Source organism: Staurois parvus, unplaced genomic scaffold (assembly GCF_062004578.1).
Source record: "Staurois parvus isolate SC_StPar_1 unplaced genomic scaffold, SC_StPar_1.0 ptg000312l, whole genome shotgun sequence".
Lineage (NCBI taxonomy): Eukaryota > Metazoa > Chordata > Amphibia > Anura > Ranidae > Staurois > Staurois parvus.
In genome coordinates, this window is record NW_028318108.1 from 730,971 (window position 1) to 751,978 (window position 21,008).

The window sequence follows — 21,008 nt, forward strand, 5'->3', positions numbered from 1 at the left end:
TGTGCCCCATTCACACATACATGTATGTAGGGTTTGTGTTGTGTAAAAAAAGCAGCATTAGTGCATTTTTATGCAGCGCACTGCACAAAAACACACGGTTGTGCAACAATTCTAGCGTTATTTTGTGAAATTTCAATAAAGTAAAAAAAAAATTAAATAAACACTGCATCACACTACGTCCACCAGTGAGCACACGCTTCATGGACCATAAGGCACGCCTGCTGGTGTGAACAGGCCCTTAAAGTCGCACTGTTTACTTGGTCCCTGTTTTAGCCTTCATTCATTCCTGAGCAAAGCGTATTGCTGGTGATTTTGAAGCAGAAAAACTCTGACTGTGAACAGGGGCTTAAATTGCACTGTTTACTAACAAGGATAAAATAGATCCCTGTTAAAGACTAAAATATTAAAGTGTATTTCCACTTTTGCAGCCAAATTAGAATCCCTACTTTATATGTTCTCTGTCGCTTAACATAATTTTGCAGTTTGTACTTTAGATGTTTTTTTTTTTGGCACTGAAAAAAAAAAAAAAAATCAGATTTATAGTTTTCTGCCTATGAAGGGGTTAGAGAGCTGTGTTTGCCACAAATTGTCTGTATCCTGCTAGCATATTCATTTACAGCTGTAAACACAGTGAACAATGTCTGCCCCAACAAAAGGTTAAAGACTTTGAAGGTGGGCTTCACCGTTTCTTAATGAGGAAGTGCTCAGTATGTCCATAGTCAGTGTTGCGACAGAATCACAGTGAAGTTGACAGAAATGGATGCAGTGTGCCATAGTGTTTTCTATTTGGAAATATCTAAAATAACTTTAGAGGCAATTACGCTGTACAAAGTGCGTGCGTGTATGCACATATACACACGCATACACACACACATGGAGACTTGCATAAGACATGTGCATGCATTTAAAAGTGTGTTTGTGACAATATTAGGAGAGAGGATCAGACCAACAAAGAACTCCAATAATGCCATTTTATAAATAGAAATGAAAGACTTGATACTTACTAGTGTTTGCATTGGCTAGGGGGTTAGGTTTTCTCTGAATGGCGCGTGCTGTTCCGGTATCCTCGTTGATTTGCTGCATAGAATTAAAATCAATAGTATAAACACGCCCCAGTGTAGACAAACTTATCTCATCCTCACCAACCTGATGGGCTGCCTGAGAACACAGATATAAAACAGAGAGATAATCCTTGAATAGAAAACACAAAACTTCATCACGCACAATGTTAGGATCCGTTTTGTCCCCTTTGGGTGTTCATAAAAAGGTCCATGGTTCAGCTCAAATGCCAAAAAAAAAAAAAAAAAAAAGAAGAATGTAATCCCACAGTATTACAGCACAGTACATATCAAAGTTTATCTGAAGTATAGAAAATTTTTGGGGGATCTTCTGTCAAGCTTTAAAAGTATATATGATACTATGTAAAACCCCCGCCAAAAAAAAATCACATTCGGTTTAAAATAAAAATGCAGTGTGTGTGCGTGTCGCTCAAACAAATTAAGGGAACACTTTTTAATCAGAGTATATTAAAGTCAATTAAACTCCTGGGATATTGATCTGGTCAGTTAAGTAGCAGGGGGGGTTGTTAATGAAACAAAATTAACAGGTGCACTAGATGGGCAACAATGAGATGGCCCCCAAAACAGAAATGGTTTTACAGGTGGAGGCCACTGACATTTTTTTTCTCTACTCCTCTTTTTCAGACTGTATTTCACTAGTTTTGCATTTGATTAGGGTCATTGTCACTACTGGTAGCATGAGGCGATACCTGGACCCTACAGAGGTTGCACAGGCAGTCCATTTCCTCCAGGATGGCAAATTAATAAGTGCCACTGCCAGAAGGTTTGCTGTGTCTCCCAGCACTGTCTCAAGAGCATGGTGGAGATTCCAAGAGACAGGCAGTTACTCTAGGAGAGCTGGGCAGGGCCGTAGAAGGTCCTTAACCCATCAGCAGGTCAGGTATCTGCTCCTTTGGCAGTGCTCATCCATTTTCTCATTGCACAAAGTTCTACAAAATGACCTCCAGCTGGCCACTGGTGTGAATTTCTCTGACCAAACAATCAGAAGCAGACTTCATGAGGGTGGCCTGAGGGCCCAAACATCCTCTAGTGGGCCCTACGCTCACTGCCCAGCACCATAGAGCTTGACTGGCATTTGCCATTAAACACCAGAATTGGCTGATGCGCCACTGGAGCCCTGTGCTTTTCACAGATGAGAGCAGGTTCACCCTGAGCACATGTGACAGACATGAAAGGGTCTTGAGAAGCCATAGAGAACGTTATGCTGCCTGTAACATTGTTCAGCATGACCGTTTTGGTGGTGGGTCAGTGATGGTCTGGGGAGGCATATCCACGGAGGGATGCACAGACCTCTACAGGCTAGATAATGGCACCCTGACTGCCATTAGGTATCGGGATGAAGTCCTTGGACCCGTTGTCAGACCCCACGCTGATGCAGTGGGTCCTGGGTTCCTCCTGGGGCCTGGTGAGAGTATACAAGCAGTTCCTAGAGGATGAAGGAATTGATACCATTGAATGCAAACACTTCTTTATATGTTTTACCCTCTCCAATCAACTTTTTAATCAAGGTACGCTGTTCTTCTGAACAATGTCTGGAACTCAGAATTTCAGAGAGAAATGCACTGTAACCAGCATGTACAACATTTGCTGCCTTCCTTCCTTAAATAAGGGCAACAATTTCCACCTGTTTTTCAAAGAATGAATGACCTCACTAATAGAACTCCACACTGCTATTATTTTGAACATGCCCCTTTTAGTTAGTGATTCAATTGCACAAAATCAGCAGCATGCATGTCATGACTGTTGGATATCTATTACACCTGCTAGTAAATTATTTGCCATGTAGAAAATTAATTTCTACCAAAAACAGTGATTGATCAGGTTAATGATGGGGTTTGTGTGTGTGTGTGTGTGTGTGTGTTTTAATAAGTGATCACGACTTCTGTTCTCAGCTGCAAAAGGGGCTTAGGAAAGCTGGGGGCAAGCTCCAAAGTAAAAGGCGAACAAGCAAGTTAACTACGCTGGAATGAATGTACTTTTATGACCAGGCGTGGTCAGTTTGAAATAGGAAAGCGAGGGGTATTGGCAGGATCAACAGGTATTTCACACAAAGAAAGTAATGCAAAGAGAACAGGACACTTTTTCATTGAAGTACATGTGAACACAGACACATCAGGAATATAAAATGCTGGAGTAACATACACGTTAACTGTCCCAACTGGGGAGATTAACCACTCCATTTGTACTGAATGTTATTGGTATCGAGAAAGTGTGATATGAAATGTAACATTTCAAGAGTTGCCCCCAGAACAAGAGGTAAGAGGATGTTTTCTGATGGGGACACCTGTTCCAGGAAAAATTTTCTGGGAGGATTGCGCTCACTTCCTGTTGTGTCAGTACAGGTTAGTGATGTCACTAAAGCTGTAGTGTGTGCAAGTGCCCAATTTACCTGAAGGTAGGAACCTATAATCCAGGGTCTATGAATGTTCAGCCTGTGTCCTGTACTGTATGATTAACCTCTTGGTGCCAGCGCCTCTCGGCCCTTTAAGAGTTTCAGAAGCCGGGAGGCGGGGTTTTAGGGTCATGTGACCGCCACGATTCACCGTTACATGATCGAAAAAGGTCCCGATCGAAAGGGGAGATCGGGACCTATCTGGGAGTCGGACATATGTGCTGGATGTATTTTCCAATTGCACGCAAATATGCGGCAGCTCAGCATCAAGGCCCAGATGCCGAGAGGCCGTATATTTGCGTACGAATGGTGTCAAGTGGTTAAGATAACTTTTTTTTGCTGAACTTCACCTCTAAGCAGTTTTAGACAATGGACAGGAATTGAGCACTGCAAGAGGGTCTCATTATATGAAAAGATGCCGCTTCTCAATCATTTGCATGTATACTGTCCCATTCATCTGCATTTAAATCTTGCATCATCTACCAACACTGTCATTAACCTAAAGGGAAGGAATGGTGATACGAAAATGATTCTTAAAGAGTTAGTTTGTGATCTCCATTAAAAGAGAAAATGCAATGCTTTTTGGACAATTTTAACATTTACAAATAATTAAAATTTACAAAAAGTTATCAGCTGGTCTTCAATATCATTGCTATAGTTTACTACTTTTATAAAATTTTTATTTTTCAAATAAAATGTAATACCAGTTGCTTCCAGTATTTGCAAAGCACCCTGGATTTTCTACCAAGGAAGTCCAGCTGCGACTGCTCAGACTAACTTTTAAATCTATGTACGTTTCATATGACAGGAAAGAGTGTTCTGTACAGGATATCAAATTATGCCCTACTCACAATGTCTGAAAAGGACTTGGAGGTAGTGGAAAACAGATTTGGCTGCTGTTTATACCAATAAACTATGATACATTTTAAGTTGACTGAAGAGACGGTTAAGAAAAAAAAAAAGTACAATTAAAGATGAGCAGAAGAATCCATCAACACCCAAAGAGGACAATACATCACCCAATGTCATAACAGCGTAACAGCCTTCACACATCCTAAACAAGAAAGGTTAGAAGTGTCTTCTAAAGTCACACAAAACTCCAGCACTCTACCTGAGGCTTATGAAAAGGGGTGTAACCGTACAAGTACATAAAAAAGGAGGTCACAGCACACATCTGCTTTCAAAGTAACCACTTGCTGCCCAGGTCAATTTTGAAATTTTTCCACATGTAAAAAAAAAAAAAAAAAAATCTGTATTTCATAGAAAATTACTTAGAATCCCCCAAACATTATAGGTTTCTGAATGCAGAGGCCTCGGAGAATAAAATGGTGGTCATTGTAATATTGTATTGCACGATATTTGCAAAATTGTTTGTCTTTTTTCCTGAAAATTTGAAAATGATAGACACTTAAAGTACATTTCAGTGCACACAAACAATAGCATACCCAATTTTTGGTAAAAATAAGATTTTGTTGCAGCCAGTAAATAGGTACCAAACATGTCAAGATTTAAAATCTGCATGCCCATGAAATGGCGACAAACTATGATACCTAAAAAAGGCTTTATAGGTTACCAGTTTAGAGTTGAACATGAGCCCTGGCGATAGTTGCAGCCATGATTCTGGTAAAACTACTTGTAACAAACAATGTACAGGTATGTCCAAAGAGCTGGAAGTGGTTATAATGTATACTGGTTTACCTATTTCAGTCAAATACTATTTTTTTATTTATCTCTCCTATAAGATGAGATACCATTTTGTCCACTGGGAGGAATGGCAATCCTAGTACAATGAAGGTCAGCCTGTTCAGCATCAATATAAATGTGACATCCAGACCTAACATACAAGCTTGAGGCAAAATAGCAGCTTCAATCAGAGGCTTCTTGCAGTGATGGTGCCGTGACAGTTCTCCTTTAGATGTTACTTACACACCAGTTTTCATAAACAAATTGCATAGTCCTTTGTTTCTAACATGCATTCATCCACAGGAGAGCTCAGAGAAAGTACAAGGTTAAAAACAAAGAAAAGAAAAAGTTAAACAAAAAAGGTAAACATAAAAAAAAAAAAAGCAGCCATAACCTTCAAATTACAGAACAACATTTCAAGTGGATTTGCTGCTTAAATGGCTATACAAAAATGTACCGTACAAGAATATATATATACACACACACACACACATACATATATATATATATAAATATACACATACACAGATGTATATACACTAATTATATACATACACACACACACACACACACACACACACACACACACAGTATCTCACAGAGGTGAGTACACCCCTCACATTTATGTAAATATTTTATTTTATCTTTTCATGTGACAACACTGAAGAAATTACACTTTGCTACAATGTAAAGTAGTGAGTGTACAGCTTGTATAACAGTGTAAATTTGCTGTCCCCTCAAAATAACTCAACACACAGCCATTCATGTCTAAACTGCTGGCAACAAAAGGGAGTACACCCCTAAGTGAAAATGTCGAAATTGGGCTCAATTAGCCATTTTCCCTCTCCGGTGTCATGTGACTCGTTAGTGTTACAAGGTCTCAGGTGTGAATGGGGAGCAGGTGTGTTATCGCTCTTACTCTCATACTGGTCACTGGAAGTTCAACATGGCACATCATGGCAAAGAACTCTCTAAGGATCTGAAAAAAAAAAAGAATTGTTGCTCTACATAAAGATGGCCTAGGCCAGGGGTGGGCAACTGTGGCCCTCCAGCTGTTGTAGAACTACAAGTCCCATGAGGCATTGCAAAACTGACAGTTACAAGCATGACTCCCAAAGGCAGAGGCATGATGGGACTTTTAGTTCACCAACAGCTGGAGGGCCACAGTTGCCCACCCCTGGATTAGGCTATAAGAAGATTGCCAAGACCCTGAAACTGGGCTGCAGCACAGAGGCCAAGACCATACAGCAGTTTAACAGGACAGGTTCCATTCAGAACAGGCCTCGCCATGGTCGACCAAAGAAGTTGAGTGCACATGCTCAGCGTCATATCCAGATGTTGTCTTTGGGAAATAAACGTATGAGTGCTGCTAGCATTGCTACAGAGGATGAAGGGGTGGGGGGGGGGGGGGGTCAGCCTGTCAGTGCGCAGACCATACACCGCACACTGCATCAAATCGGTCTGCATGGCTGTCCCAGAAGGAAGTCTCTTCTAAAGATGATGCGTAAGAAAGCCCGCAGTTTGCTGAAGACAAGCAGACTAAGGACATGAATTACTGGAACCATGTCCTGTGGTCTGATGAGACCAAGGTAAACTTATTTGGTTCAGATGGTGTCAAGCGTGTGTGGTGGCAACCAGGTGAGGAGTACAAAGTCAAGTGTGTCTTGCCTACAGTCAAGCATGGTGGTGGGAGTATCATGGTCTGGGGCTGCATGAGTGCTGCCAGCACTGGGGAGCTACAGTTCATTGAGGGAACCATGAATTCCAACATGTACTGTGACATACTGAAGCAGAGCTTGATCCTCTCCCTTCAGAGACTGGGCCGCAGGGCAGTATTCCAACATGATAACGACCCCAAACACATCTCCAAGACGACCACTGCCTTGCTAAAGAAGCTGAGGGTAAAGGTGATGGACTGGCCAAGAATGTCTCCAGACCTGAACCATATTGAGCATCTGTGGGGCATCCTCAAATGGAAGGTGGAGGAACGCAAAGTCTCTAACATCCACCAGCTCTGTGATGGCATCATTTAGGAGTGGAAGAAGACTCCAGTGACAACCTGTGAAGGTCTGGTTAACTCCATGCTCAAGAGGGTTAAGGCAGTGCTGGAAAATAATGGTGACCACACACAATATTGAAACTTTTGGCCCAATTTGGTAATTTTCACTTAGGGGTGTACTCACTTGTTGCCAGCGGTTTAGACATTAATGGCTGTGGGTTGCGTTATTTTAAGGGGACAGCAAATTTCACTGTTATACAAGCTGTACACTCACTACTTTACATTGTAGCAAAGAGTCATTTCTTCAGCGTTGTCCCATGAAAAGTTCTAATACAATATTTACAAAAATGTGAGGGGTGTACGCACTTCTGTAAGATTATATTATATAAACACACACAGTACATGAAATTGGTCACCAATTCATGCATACTAGACATGACAGACATTTAGAGGTGCTGATTGGGGACAAAACTGGGACACTACTGACTATGAAACAAAGAAATTTTATTACCTCAATGATGCGACTATCAATTCGGCTGTATGGGTGCCAGAGACCACGGTCATCCCTCCACTGCCAAATCGCTCCATCTGTATTTTGGGCATTTCCTTTCTTTAACATTGTGTCAACTGCAAATATTCCTTCCTTCGGTAAACATGGCATCAACTCACTGAAAAAACAAATAACTGGTGTCATTCGAGAAAAGTATTACCTATTGAGCCCCTGGTGTTTTTGATGCTGGAGGTTTAGCTACTAAAGCTTCACAGATGATAGCACGCATGAAAGCAATATTCTATGAACATAATGGATCAATAGAAGGCAATGAAACAAGCAGAACTTACCATATGAGCGAAGTGAGTTCATACAGCTCCTGGGGGCTTCGTGGGACCAGGTCAATTTGCTCCAGGCAACTACCATTTGAGGCCCCGCACAAAAGGAAATGCAGAGTTTCTGCTATGTCTGAAGAGAGAAAATAAGGGATTTTCTTCAGAAGATGCAGACAATCTGCAGCTACTGAGCTTTTACTAGACATGTTTTTCATGTATTCAAGTCGTGTTTAACCTTCTGTCAAAGTCTAATTTAAAGATGTCATTACAAATACTCATTAAGGCACAGACTGTTTCTAAGTTCTATTCATCTGAAAATATAACAAAAACAGTCTGCTCTGGAATGCTACAAAGCTAACATTCTCCGCAATTAGGATGTGGGAAAAAAAAAATCAAAATGCTATATGTCAAACTTCAATTTACTAAAAATGGAGGGTCCAAAGGAGGCTACAAAACACAAGGCTCAACCCTTTAAAACGCTACCGGCAATATGTCATTGCATTAGCTCTATTAAAGCTGAACTGCAGGCAAACTAAATACACAAATAAAATACCTACCAAACATTTGTATTTCTGTCCATCCTGTACTGAGATTTGGAAAACTCAGCCACACAACAGTCCTGTCTGGCAAACCGGAGACCAGATTTTTCTCTCCTGTAGTTAAACATTTACAGTTCGCTCCCCCAGCATGCGACTGGGCAGTGAAAGGCGACAAATGATCCCAATGATATCATCTCCGTTACCCTTCTCTTTCCTATCAGCATAGTCGCTTGGTAAGCACATGAGCATTGTAACACAACAAATCGGCTCCTTGTGATGCTCTCAGTCTCTACTGTGACCCTGTAAGCTGCATTATTTTGTATAAATCTGCCTTAAGCACTTTGCAGTGGCATAACTAGAAACTTCAGGGCCCTGGTGCCATAAACCATAAAGGGCCCCCTAACCCCCAGCCGTGGCCCCTCCCTTTGAGCTTGGTGGCAGAACTCCACGGCCCAGTCACAAGTGTGACTTTTGTGACCCTGGTAGCTCCGCCACCGATGTCAGTAGTTTAATTTTTGTCATTTTTACAATTTTACTTTGTAAAATTGTAGGAAAAAAAATTTAGTAGTCCCATGGGGGGGGGGGGGGGGGGGTTTGGGGAGATATCAGGGGTCTAAACAGACCTCTGATGTTCCAATTTGGAAACAGAGAGAGGAGATGGAGATCGAGGGCTGTTTCCTCTTCTCTGCAGCCTCAAATGTACAGAATAAATGGACAGGAATAGCTGTGTGCAAAGCTTCCCCTTCATTCATAAACTGAAGCATAGTAAACACAGTTTACGATGTTTCAGCAAAGAGGTGTAACTTGAAGCTTGTGGGCCCCGTTGTAAAAATTGACCTGGAGCATCCCACTACCACCCACCGCGTGCAAACATACTTATTATTTCGGAGTTATTTGCACATTTAGATATACCTCTCCAATTATTTGTAATATTCGTAAATGTAAAAAATGTAAAACGCTTGCAAGAATATATTACAACCTTTTATTTCCATCCCCACCAATGAAATCATTAAACTCTCGCTCCTCCTCTCTTTCCTCCTCTCTCTCTCGCTTTCCTTCTTGCTGTCTGTCTCTTAAATTCTCATACTTTACTTCTATCTCATTCTCTCCTTCCCTCATCTGTCTTTTTCCTTTCCATTACTCTCTCTCCTTCCCGCTTTTTGATCTTCATTTAATCCATTATTTCAGTGTCTGTTCACACCAGAATCTGCATGTGATATGTAGTGACACTCTGCAGTTCCTGTGAAATTCACATACAGTTCTGAGCAGTGCAAACTCAGCCCAATTTATTTTGAACGGAAATTGCACCGCACCACAAGTATTGCATGCACTACTTTTTAAACTGCACTGCGACAAAAGCACCATGCTATCTGGTGAGGGCAAACAAACTGCACTTGTGATATGTGCTTGGGGTGTCATTAACTTCTTACTGATACCCACTGAAGATTGCAAATGGAGTGCGTTTTGCATGCAGTGTGAATTGTACAGGAACGTAAAGCACGCTCTCGTACGATTCCTTTGCAGGCATGGTGTGAACCAGCCCTGGTCTCTTTAGGTGTTTATTCTTTTGTCTGTATGCAAAAAAATAAATAAATAAAAGTTTGGCTTACTGCACACTGAAGGACATTTCCATTACACATGCTCAGATAATACAGGCAGTCAGTGCCCTAACCATTCCTAGAGCACCTTGCAGGCAAGACTGTAGTATCCATCATGTGAAATCTTCTGCCCTACACTGAGCACTGACACAGGGAGATGTGCTCTCAGCCTCTCAACAGCTGCAACTTGTCCTGTTCTCTTCATCCTGTGTCCAGGTCTAGATAAGAGATCACAGGGCATGTGAGGAGGGAGCTGGGCAGAGGGAGAGAATATATTTCATGGGACAAGGCTTCTTGACAGGATGACTAAGGGGTGGATGTTAACTCTTTCAGCAAAGTAGAAGGAAAACAGCACACTGATATACGGGAGGAATCTGCTTCTGCTTTAAAAAACAGAAGTTGGCAGAGTCCCCAGGGCTCCCTGGAGCAGGAGCCAGCTTATGGAAGGTTTTATCTGTTTCATGACCCGGCCATATTTTTGCCATTTAGCACTGTGCTACATTAAACTGGTAATTGCATGGTCATGCGATGCTCTACCTAAAGGAAATTTATATTGTCACACAAATAGAGCTTTCTTTTGGTGGTAGTTGATCACCACTGTTTTTTTTTATACTATAAAATATATCCAATTAAAAAAAAAAAAAAAAAAAATATCATAAATTTGGGCCAAAATATATTCAACTACAGGTCTATTGTAAAATAAAATTCCAATAAGAGTATATTGATTGGTTTGCATGAAAATTATAGTGTCTACAAACTATGTAGACAAACTATATATATATATACAATGGAATTTTTTTACATTTTTGTTACTACTACTAATAGCAGTGATCAGCGACTTATAGTGGGACTGTGATAGCGCAGCGGCCAATTTGACATGGACACTGGGTGGGAACTGACTGACCCTGACACCACCACTGACACTATACAGTAATAATATTATACTTAATGACACTGGCTGGGAAAGGGTTAATATATTGGTGTAATAAAGGGGTTAAGTGTGTGCCTTTTACGAAAAGTCTTTGTTTCTTCTCCCATAAAAACTGGGAGAAGGAACAAAGATAGTTCGCACTGTACAGAGCCATGTGTTGACTGTCAACACAGGGCTCTGGGCTTTGGTTGGACACAGCCGATCAGAAAGTTCCAGCCAAGAATCATTGGCCGGCACCTGCTTTAAAAATCCTGCCTGGCTAATCACAGCAGGAGTCGGGCCGACAGGTTACGTCACTGTACCTGTATGGGCCGCCCATTCGTAGTACATTGTGGGTGGGTGGTCCATGTACCCGAATTTCATAGGTACCCGCTCCCACTTCAACCTCAGCGATCAGAAACGGAAGTTGTCCAAGCTGTCACAGCCCGGTGCCCACACTGAAGATGCCGAAGCCAGGGAGAGAAGACGGCCAGTGAACCCAGTGGTGCCGAGGACGCTGGATCGAGGGACAGGTCAGTGTCTGTATTTAAAAAGTCAGCAGCTACAGTTTTTGGAACTGCTGACTTATTTTTTTCAGGTGGAACTCCGCTTTAAGTGTACAGCTTTAAAGCCCGACTCCAGGAAAATGAAAAAAATTCCACCTTGCAGAAGAATCCCCACCGTGCAGTGAATGGGTTTATTGTTCATAATAGGGGGTTTTAAACAGAATATACAATATATTCTAACTGACTTCTCACTCTAGCGCTCAACGCAAAGCTACAGTCTGTGAGAGAAACCTCAGCATTATGGAAAACACAGCACCAATAACCCGGTATGGTACACTGAGGAGGCTGGCTTGTGACTAGAGGCAGTTGCTGCTTACAGGGCAGATGCAGGAGACCATTTGCAGGGCTGGAGGGAGCCAGGAGCATATTTACTTCTTAATCCTCTAACACAAGACTAAACAAGTAATTAACCCTTGTGGTGTGAAGGGGCCCTACTTCAAGGGTGGAGTTTTCAATTTTCCTAGAGCGAAGGCACCAATTTGACCAAAAACATAGCCCGTGCATACAACATACTGTATAAAAATACAAAAAATTACTACAAGAATGCATGGAGATCAAAAGAAACATACTCTGCTTCATAAGCTGCACGGCCAGCGTGGGGCAGTTGGAACACATCAAAGAGAACATTCGGACCACCATGATGAACATGCCCGAGCTGAGGATTGGAGGTGTTACCACTAGAAGCTGCTGGATGTTGGTGAGCAGATCTCTGGAAGCCACTTGCTGGAGCAGATTCTGGATAACAGGAGAAAACAGTTGAGACCCAGAAATGTTTTCTTGATATAACAATGTATAAGTCAGCAAACCTCACACACTTTTTTTTTTGCATGTGTAAAAATCTGCGGTAACCAACAACTCTGTAGTGAACAACAAGTAGCAGTAAAAGCAACTATGTTACACATACTCCGTTTATAGACAGTGTTCAAGAGGCCTATTCCCACAAAGTATGCAAAGGAAACAAATTCTTTGCAGTGGATAGCAGGGATTATGTGCATTAGCATATCATTCAGCATTTTACAGTTATAACTAGCATTGTAGTACAGTATTTCTTAGGTGAAGAAAGAAAGAAGCAATGTATAATTACTTTCTTGGTATAATTACCTCTTCATGTTGGAAGTTATCTACCAGGCGTGCAAAACATAGACAAGTGCTTTCCACAGATTTCTTATCCTAAAGCAGAAAGAAAAATGGAAAAAGAACCTTTATTAGGCATTAGTTAAAAACACGTCATAAAAAAAAAAAAATATAAGCATAAACGCAACAGATGTCCCAGAAGACACCCTAGCAAAGTTTTAAAGAACTGCTAACAGTTTATTGCTGTACAAATCGTATAAAACACATACAGCCTCAAGTACACTGAGCTTAAACGCCATTTAACTGCCTGTAAAAGCACCTCTATGTTTGCCTATGTGGCACACACAGATGCTTACAGGAGTATTTAAAGAGGAGCCTTACAGGCGCACAAAAAAAAAAAAAACCCTCAATAAAAGGCACGTTCTGAAAGAAGCTTTTGAACAGGGGGAAAAAAATAATGTGCGTACTTCCATAAACACGAAAATGTATTCCAATGGGCAGAATGAATAAATATTCTGGCCAGTAGAATCCATTTGCAAGCAAACATATGTGCATACATAATGAAACATTACAGATACAAAATTTTGGCAGGAAAAAAAAAAATGCTGCTTGTTTTCATAAGTCCATATGAAGGCGGCCAAAGTCTTATTTAACCACTAGCTGCCTGGGGTAATTTTGAACACACACACACTTTCAATGGGGAAAAATATCATGCTGGATATCTATACTGATATGGACTTGGTAATGCGAACCCTCTACGTCAGGGGTGTCAAACTGCCAGCCCGCCAGTTGTTGTGAAACTACAAGTCCCATCATGCCTCTGCCTTTGGGAGTCATGCTTGTAACTATCAATCTTGCAATGCCTCATGAAACTTGTAGATTGGCAACAGCTGGAGGGCCGCCAGTTTGACACCCGTGCTCTACGTGTTAAGATTTGGACTTCAACAGCCGTGCGGTTAAAGCCAGAGACTGAAAAGCAGAATGGAACAGAGGGCAGCAAATCAGCCTGTTGGGATGATGGTAGGTGTTGTCTCCTAGAAGTCTGAACATTATTATTATTATACAGTATTTATATAGCGCCAAAGGGTATGCTCAGTGCTGTACAATAGCAAGGGGGACAGAACATGAGACAAGACAGTAACAATACAATACACAAGGGGTTTGAGGGCCCTGCTCTTTCGAGCTTACAATCTAGGAACATGTCTGTATACTAGGTTCTGATGCAATGAGAATCACAATCTTCCATACTTGCTCTATCTTTCTGAGCAGATGAGGCAGATTTCGCACTGAGGACAAAGACTCATCAAGGCACCTGAAGCCAATGCTAGAGGATCCCTGGTTCTGGCCACAGACAGAGGTAGTTTGTTGTTGAATGTGAAGGCTATGATATCTATATCTGGCGTCACCCATTTCTGATAGATCAGATTGATGATACTTAGGTGAAGGCCTGTTCCTCTTCCTCCAGGCAGTGGTAGCGGAGACCGTCCATTTTCCAGCTGTCCACTCCTGGGATGTGGAACGCTGATCAGATCATCTCTATCCATCAGATTATCTGGCTTGCTTCCTTCAAGCCTCAATGACTTCTGGTGCCATCTTGATGGTTGAAGCAGGCCAAGGCAGTGCCATGGCATGATCTGACTGCACCCTGACTGGGTGTCCTAATAAAAGGGGGTCTGGTGTTGCAGCACAATTCGTATTGCTCTAAGCTCCATGATGTTGATGAGGCGCTTGGCTTCCATGGGTGACCATGTTCCCTGGACCATGAAAGACTAGCATCTGTTAGCAATAGAGAAAAGCTTTTCCTTCCTTATCACAGGAAAATGATAAGGAAGGAAAAAACTTCCTTATTGCGAAGGCTGGACAGGAGCATGGGTAGGTCAAGAAAAGGAGCATGCCTGTTTCATGTTAACACGATGTGTTGGAGAGGGTTCATGGAGCAATTGCCTGCAAATGATCTGCCCTTGACACAGAGGGATTTACTAAAGCTGGAGAGCCCACAATCAGACTCCCTTCTGCATAGAAACCAATCAGCTTCCAGGTTTCATTGCCAAAGCTTCATTGAACAAGCTGAGGTTAGAAGCTGATTGGTTTCTATGCAGAAGGGAGTCTGATTTTGGACTCTCCAGCTTTAGTAAATAAACCCCAGACTGTCTGCATCCAGAGCCAATCATTCACACTAAATAAGAACAGCCACAATTGTTAGCTTGAGCGGTCTGCCTCTCTGCTTTCAATGGGATTACCTCCCACAGCTATTGCAGGGAACCCCCATTAGGATTATGCTTCTGGGACAATGCTTGTGGTGAGACAAAAGTTAAGAAATACCTAATGCATTATTTCAGGATGAGAGAAAAGGGACTGCACACAACAAATCCCAAATCCTTGTTCCAACAGAGAAGCATGGAAGAGGGACCATTCTGGTTTGCAGCTGCATTGTTGCCTCAGGGTCTGCAAAGCTTGCCATCACAGGCTGGGGAGAACGAGGTTCTAAGACCATTGGTCTCCCTAATCAGAAGATGAGGATTAAAAAAAAAAAATGCACCTGCAGATACCAAAAGAAGCTTTGGTATATTGTTCATGTAAAACATTTTATGACCCACAAAAGATCCACTTGAAGTGAATGAGAAACAAAACACCTGAAAGAAGAACGCAAACACTCGACTAGTTTATACAGCAAGCACCCTTATACCATCACGATGTAAATTGCTTCCCAATGATAAGTAGGCAACAAGTCCCAGTTAGGCTTATTTCACACCTATGAGATTTTTAGTACATTATGCAGAAAAGCACTATAGTCCATTTGACATGGTTTCCTATGGGACATGTTCACATCTGTGCATTTTTCAGCTGCTGTGTTTTGGAAAGGGCCAGGGACTTTTTTAAATGCAATACAGCATAGCATGTAGTGCGTTTTTGATGTTTTTGCCAATAGGAAAGATTTTTTATTTTTTTTCCTTTGGATGAGTGCGCCTTTGATGCAACCATTTTTATTCTAATTAGAAAGTATGACAGTTCTGTTCATGTAGTGCGACTTTGGCACTCAAGCAGCATGAAAGTTGCAACCAAGTCACACCCAGCCAAAGTTGCACCTATCCAAACTATAGTAACGTGTTCAAACTTGCTGGCAGGTGGGCCTTTACTGTAGAAGAAAACAGTCTTTTTTTAAATAAAGCTCATTTTTACTAAATGTAGATTTAGCCATACATGTTAGAAGTCTCAGCATCCCTTGATGCCGGGATAAGTTACCCCTGGGCACATGAACAGGAATTATATCACCCCAAACATACCAATAAATATGTCGAAAGATGTGGAAACTGAAATTAGAACTAAGGAAAGATTTAAAGGCAGACACATTTTTAATTTTCAACAATCTTTTCTTTTAAATGAAAAAAAGTTTCTTTTCTGGTGCTGGATACATTACAGCAGAGGTCCTCAAACTACGGCCCGCCGAGGACATTTATCCGGGCCGCCGGGTGTTTTGAAATATTTGGCATCCCCCTGCGTACTTTCACAGCGGCATCCCCTGCATACTTTCACTTTCATTCCACCAGCACCGCTCTGACTGGCTTTGCCTCTCCCTCAGCTCCACCCCCAGTGATAGTACTGTGTGCTGGGGATGTAGATCCGGCCGTCGCGGCGAGTAAATGATGGAGGGGTGGAGTCTGCTCTCTGGAGGGGCTGCCTGCAGTTCTCCCGCGCTGGGCAGTGACAGACAGCCGAGGAGAAGGACACTGATCAGACTGCATTGAATTGATGGACACTGGTGAGGCTGCATTAATGGACACTGATCAGACTGCATTGATGAGGCTGCATTAATGGACACTGATCAGACTGCATTGATGAGGCTGCATTAATGGACACTGATCAGACTGCATTGATGAGGCTGCATTAATGGACACTGATCAGACTGCATTGATGAGGCTGCATTAATGGACACTGATCAGACTGCATTGATGAGGCTGCAATAATGGACACTGAATTGATGCGCAGTGCAGTCTGTAGGTCTCTGTGTGGGCAAAGTTATATTGCTGGTATATGGGTTTTTTTTGGGGGGGGGGGGGGGCAGAGAGAGAGAGAGAGTTCCTAATAGCAATTTTATTTATTTATTTTTTTAAATATAGTCTGGCCCTCCAACGGTCTGAGGGACAATGAACTGGCCCTCTGTTTAAAAAGTTTGAGGACCCCTGCATTACAGGAACCCTAAATTCAACAAACCTTTAGTAGAACCTATATTTTACTGCTGGTTCCTAATCTAAACACAACTACACAGTAACAACATTACAGTATCTCACCTGATGGGTCAATCTCTGTGTCAGCAGTGGCAAAGAATCAGCAACAAAGTGGAACTCATCTGGACTGATGCTCTGGCAGCAGTTGGCTGCTATGGCTAAAGCATTCCTCTGAGCATTGATGCTGAAGAACTCTAGATACAGTAGGCAATCAGCAAGTCCTCCCTGTAAATTAAAAACTCATTAATGTGTGAGCATTTTTTGTTAAAAATACAAGCTCAGATGACCACCAAAGCAGCAGAAAAATATAGGTAGCAGATAGTGGTACTTACAGCTTGTAGGATGGCTTTACTGTGCCTGCGGGATAACATTTCCAGAGCAGTGAGAGCCTGTTCAGCAACATCTATACACTGAATGACCTGCAACTGTAACACATTGCAAACAAAGTGTAATCTAGCAGTTTATGTTAAATCCAGCACACCCTATTCTAGATATGGAAAGGCAAAATAGGCCCCTACCTTCTCTAAAAACACAGGTATTGCATCAACCACCACAGCAGAGGACCTTGGCAGTGCCTCCATCATATAGGTTAAGGCTCGACATGCATGGTTCATCTGAAAATAACAAAGACACCTTTACATTCTAGATGGAACAAAATGGATACAACCCAAATTAAATCCCCTATTCACAGTTAGTCTACAATTGCTTTAAAGTGAGACTTAAATGGAATCAAATAACATTTTGTGGTGCTTAGATACAGTTAACTTTGAAAGAAAATTTATCCATCCATGTCTCCATGCTTTAGAGAAAAATCACTCTGAAAAACACACCCTAGCATTTCAAGTCATTGTCATTTTGAGTATAATCAGATGATTCGTGTATTTATTTCCTGGAATCCATCTGCCCTAGCTCAAGCATGGAGGGTGTGATTAGATGAAAAAGCCCCCCTCCCCTCCTCTAGATAAAAAGAAAAAAAAATGCCAATGAAGACTCATGGGATGTATGACATCATTTTGGCCTAGGACAGAAAACAGGAAGTAACTGAAGAAATGTGTAAAAAACACACACACACACATATATATATATATATATATATATATATATATATATATATATACACATATACACACACACAAATTTTAAAAACATTATAGACCTTCCTAAATATTTACTAAGGCTAGCAGCATAAGGATTAAAAATAATTCGACATGATTGAGTGTTGGCAAATGGCTGGGTCTCCGAGGTGTTCCCCCTTTTTCGGGGCACGCATCAGGGTTGCCCTTTATTGGAACTTTTGTATGCCTTGGCAGCGGAACCACTGGAAATGTCCAAACGAACCCACTCTGGTATCACAGGCTTGAGAGCAGGGGACTTCCTTGAATCCATAAGTCTATATGCAGACAATATGCTATTATACCTAGCAGACTCGGGTCCTTCTCTGGCAGCAGCCTTGCAGACAATTAAAGAGTTTGGCAGTTTCTCAAGACTCACAATAAATTGGGATAAGTCTCAGATCATTCCCATTGATCCATTTCCCTCAGTTAAGGAATATTCTACATTCCCACTTATTAGAGAGTCAGCTTCTTTAGGTACTTGGATGTGCAGAAGGCCAAAACTCAACTTTGGGCTAAAATGCCATTAGAAGGTATGGGAAGAATAAGACTTAGGATGATATTGCTCCCCAAGATCCTTTATAAATGTTGGCATTCTCCTTTGTATATACCCTTTAAATACTGTACTCCATATTCAACAATCTTTTGTTTGGGGAGCAAATAGGCATAAACTGTCATGGCGAGCTTTAAAAAACCCAACTACATTGCAGCACTACCTGACTTTGGTCTCTATTACAATGAGGCTCAATTATCTTACGGTTATCAGTCCCTAACTAGTGATGAGGCTACACCTCTATTGCCCCATCCCTTCTGTTGTATATTTAGAGGGCTAAAGGGCTCTCTGGTATCTCCTACCCGTACTAGCACTGCATACCAACACAAACAGGTATGGGATCTGGCAGTTTCCAAGACCTCACATTTGGGGCAGCATGCCTTCACCGCGTTGTGGTATAATAAAACGACTCCCTGAGCTACTACTTGTACAAGATCCAGGGCTGAAGATAGCTAAAGGTGTCTTGTACCTTTCACATGTTTTGGTTAAATGGGACGATTAAACAACTTTCAACGTTGCAGGCTGAATTTGCACTCCCCAAATCGATTTAATTTCACTACCTGCAACTACAGAATGCACTTCAAAAGCAATTTGCTCCAGGGATCCGTTTTATCTTCACTAGAGGATGTTCCAACATGAATGCGCACCAGTGCACAAATCAAGGTCCATAAAGACATGGATGAGCAAATTTGGCATGGAGGAACTTGACTGGCCCACACAGAGTCCTGATCTCAACCTGATAGAACACTTTTGGGATTAATTAGAGCAAAGACTATGAGCCAGGCCTTCTCAACGGACATCAGTACCTGACCTCACAAATGCGCTTCTGGCAGAATGGTGAAACATTCCCATAAACACTCCTAAACCTTGTGGACGGCCTTCCCAGAAGAGGTGAAGCTGTTATAGGTGCAAAGGGTGGGCCAACTCAATATTAACTCCTACTAAGACTGGGATGCCATTAAAGTTCATGTGCATGTAAAGGCAGGCATCACAATACCTTTGGCAATATAGTGTATGCAGGGGCTTCTACTTGAGAAAGTATTTTTTTTGGAGAACTAGAATATTTAAGATCCTTGACATGCACTATGTAGCTGTCACTGTGGAGGAATCATCTTAGTGATTATATATCAAGGGATGATAAAGCTGCGGGGACTTTTTGAAGATGCAGGCATGAAATACCACTGTTTAAAATGTGTGAATACTGACGTTTGTGACGATGTAGATAATCTGTCAGTCATACACCTAACAGTACCAATTGCCAATTGTTTGAAGCTCAATTATTGCTCTATTTCTGGACCATGTAAGCTGCATTTACTGTACTGTATTTATATTCATAAAATTGGTCTTTTGTTATAATTATACAGGATTTATGTAGCGGCAGCACTTTACAACATAAGGGCAGACAATACAAATTAATACAGGCGGATTTCAGAGGGCCCTGCTTACAATCCAAGAGGGAGGACCAAGAGATACAAAAGGTAAATAACTGTGGGGGATGGGCCAATGGACAAAATACATGTACGGTTGTTTGGTGGGGAGCGGGAGCCAGTGGATGTATTGGCAAAGAGGTGTGGGAAGATACTGAACGGTTGGTAAGGTGGAGGAGTCTGGCAGCAGCATTCATGATGGACAGGAGGGGGGATAGCCTATGCAAAGACAAGCCAGTAAGGAGGGAGTTGCAGTAGTCAGGGCGGGAGATGACCAGGGAGTGAATTAGAAGCTTTGTGGTGTCATTGTTAGGGGGCGTATCTTAAACATGCTGCGGAGGTTGAGGTGGCAAAGCTTTGGACAGAGATTGGATGTGGGACTGAAAGGATAGTTCAGAGCCCAGGATTACACCTAGCACTCTGGCATGTGGGAATGGGTTGGTGGCTGAACCATTGATTTTGACAGAGAAGTCAGTGGAAGGGCACGTCGGGGAGGAAATATTATAAACTCAGATTTGGATAGATTAATTTTCAGGAGGTGGTGTGTCCTCCAGGCTAATATGTCAGTTAGTAGACTAGTGATGCATGAGGAGACTGATGGAGTGAGCTGAGGGGTAGAGAGATAAATCTTGGTGTCAGCACAGAAATGGTATTTAAATCCATGGGAGGCATCAACTGACCCAGAGAGGAGGTGTAGATTGAGAAAAGGAAGGGTCCCAGAAAAGAACCTTGGAACCCAGACAGAGAAAGGAAGAAGAGAAAGCAGAATTGTAAGGGACACTGAAGGTGCAGTGGGATGAGAACCAATGAAGGACACCAGTCACGGAGACCAAAGGAGTAGAGTTTTTTTTTAGGAGGAGGGAGTGGTCCACTTTGTCAAAGGCAGCAGAGAAGTCCATGAGTAGGAGTACAGAATAGTGTCTCCATTGGTTTTGGCCATTAGTAGATCGTTTGTAAGTTTGAGGAGAGCAGTTTCAGTGGAGTGCCGAGAGGGAAATCCAGACTGAAGGGGATCAAGGTGGTTT

General features: G+C 42.0%; 1 protein-coding gene across 8 annotated transcripts in view; it reads right to left on the reverse strand.

The window, feature by feature from the left end:
* TRIP12 (thyroid hormone receptor interactor 12) overlaps positions 1-21,008 on the reverse strand; it is a 179,965-nt gene that overhangs the window by 49,685 nt on the left and 109,272 nt on the right. For 5 of the 8 annotated variants that reach the window (XM_089683504.1, XM_089683503.1, XM_089683499.1 and 2 more), the window contains 8 exons: positions 17,410-17,505; positions 17,224-17,316; positions 16,955-17,116; positions 12,693-12,761; positions 12,161-12,326; positions 7,994-8,111; positions 7,665-7,821; positions 1,005-1,158 (listed from right to left, as the gene is read on the reverse strand). In XM_089683504.1, coding sequence (XP_089539630.1) covers positions 1,005-1,158; positions 7,665-7,821; positions 7,994-8,111; positions 12,161-12,326; positions 12,693-12,761; positions 16,955-17,116; positions 17,224-17,316; positions 17,410-17,505 — 1,015 coding nt within the window. The remainder of the gene's footprint in view (positions 1-1,004; positions 1,159-7,664; positions 7,822-7,993; positions 8,112-12,160; positions 12,327-12,692; positions 12,762-16,954; positions 17,117-17,223; positions 17,317-17,409; positions 17,506-21,008) is intronic. The other 3 variants (XM_089683501.1, XM_089683500.1, XM_089683505.1) reach the window with 1 other exon arrangement.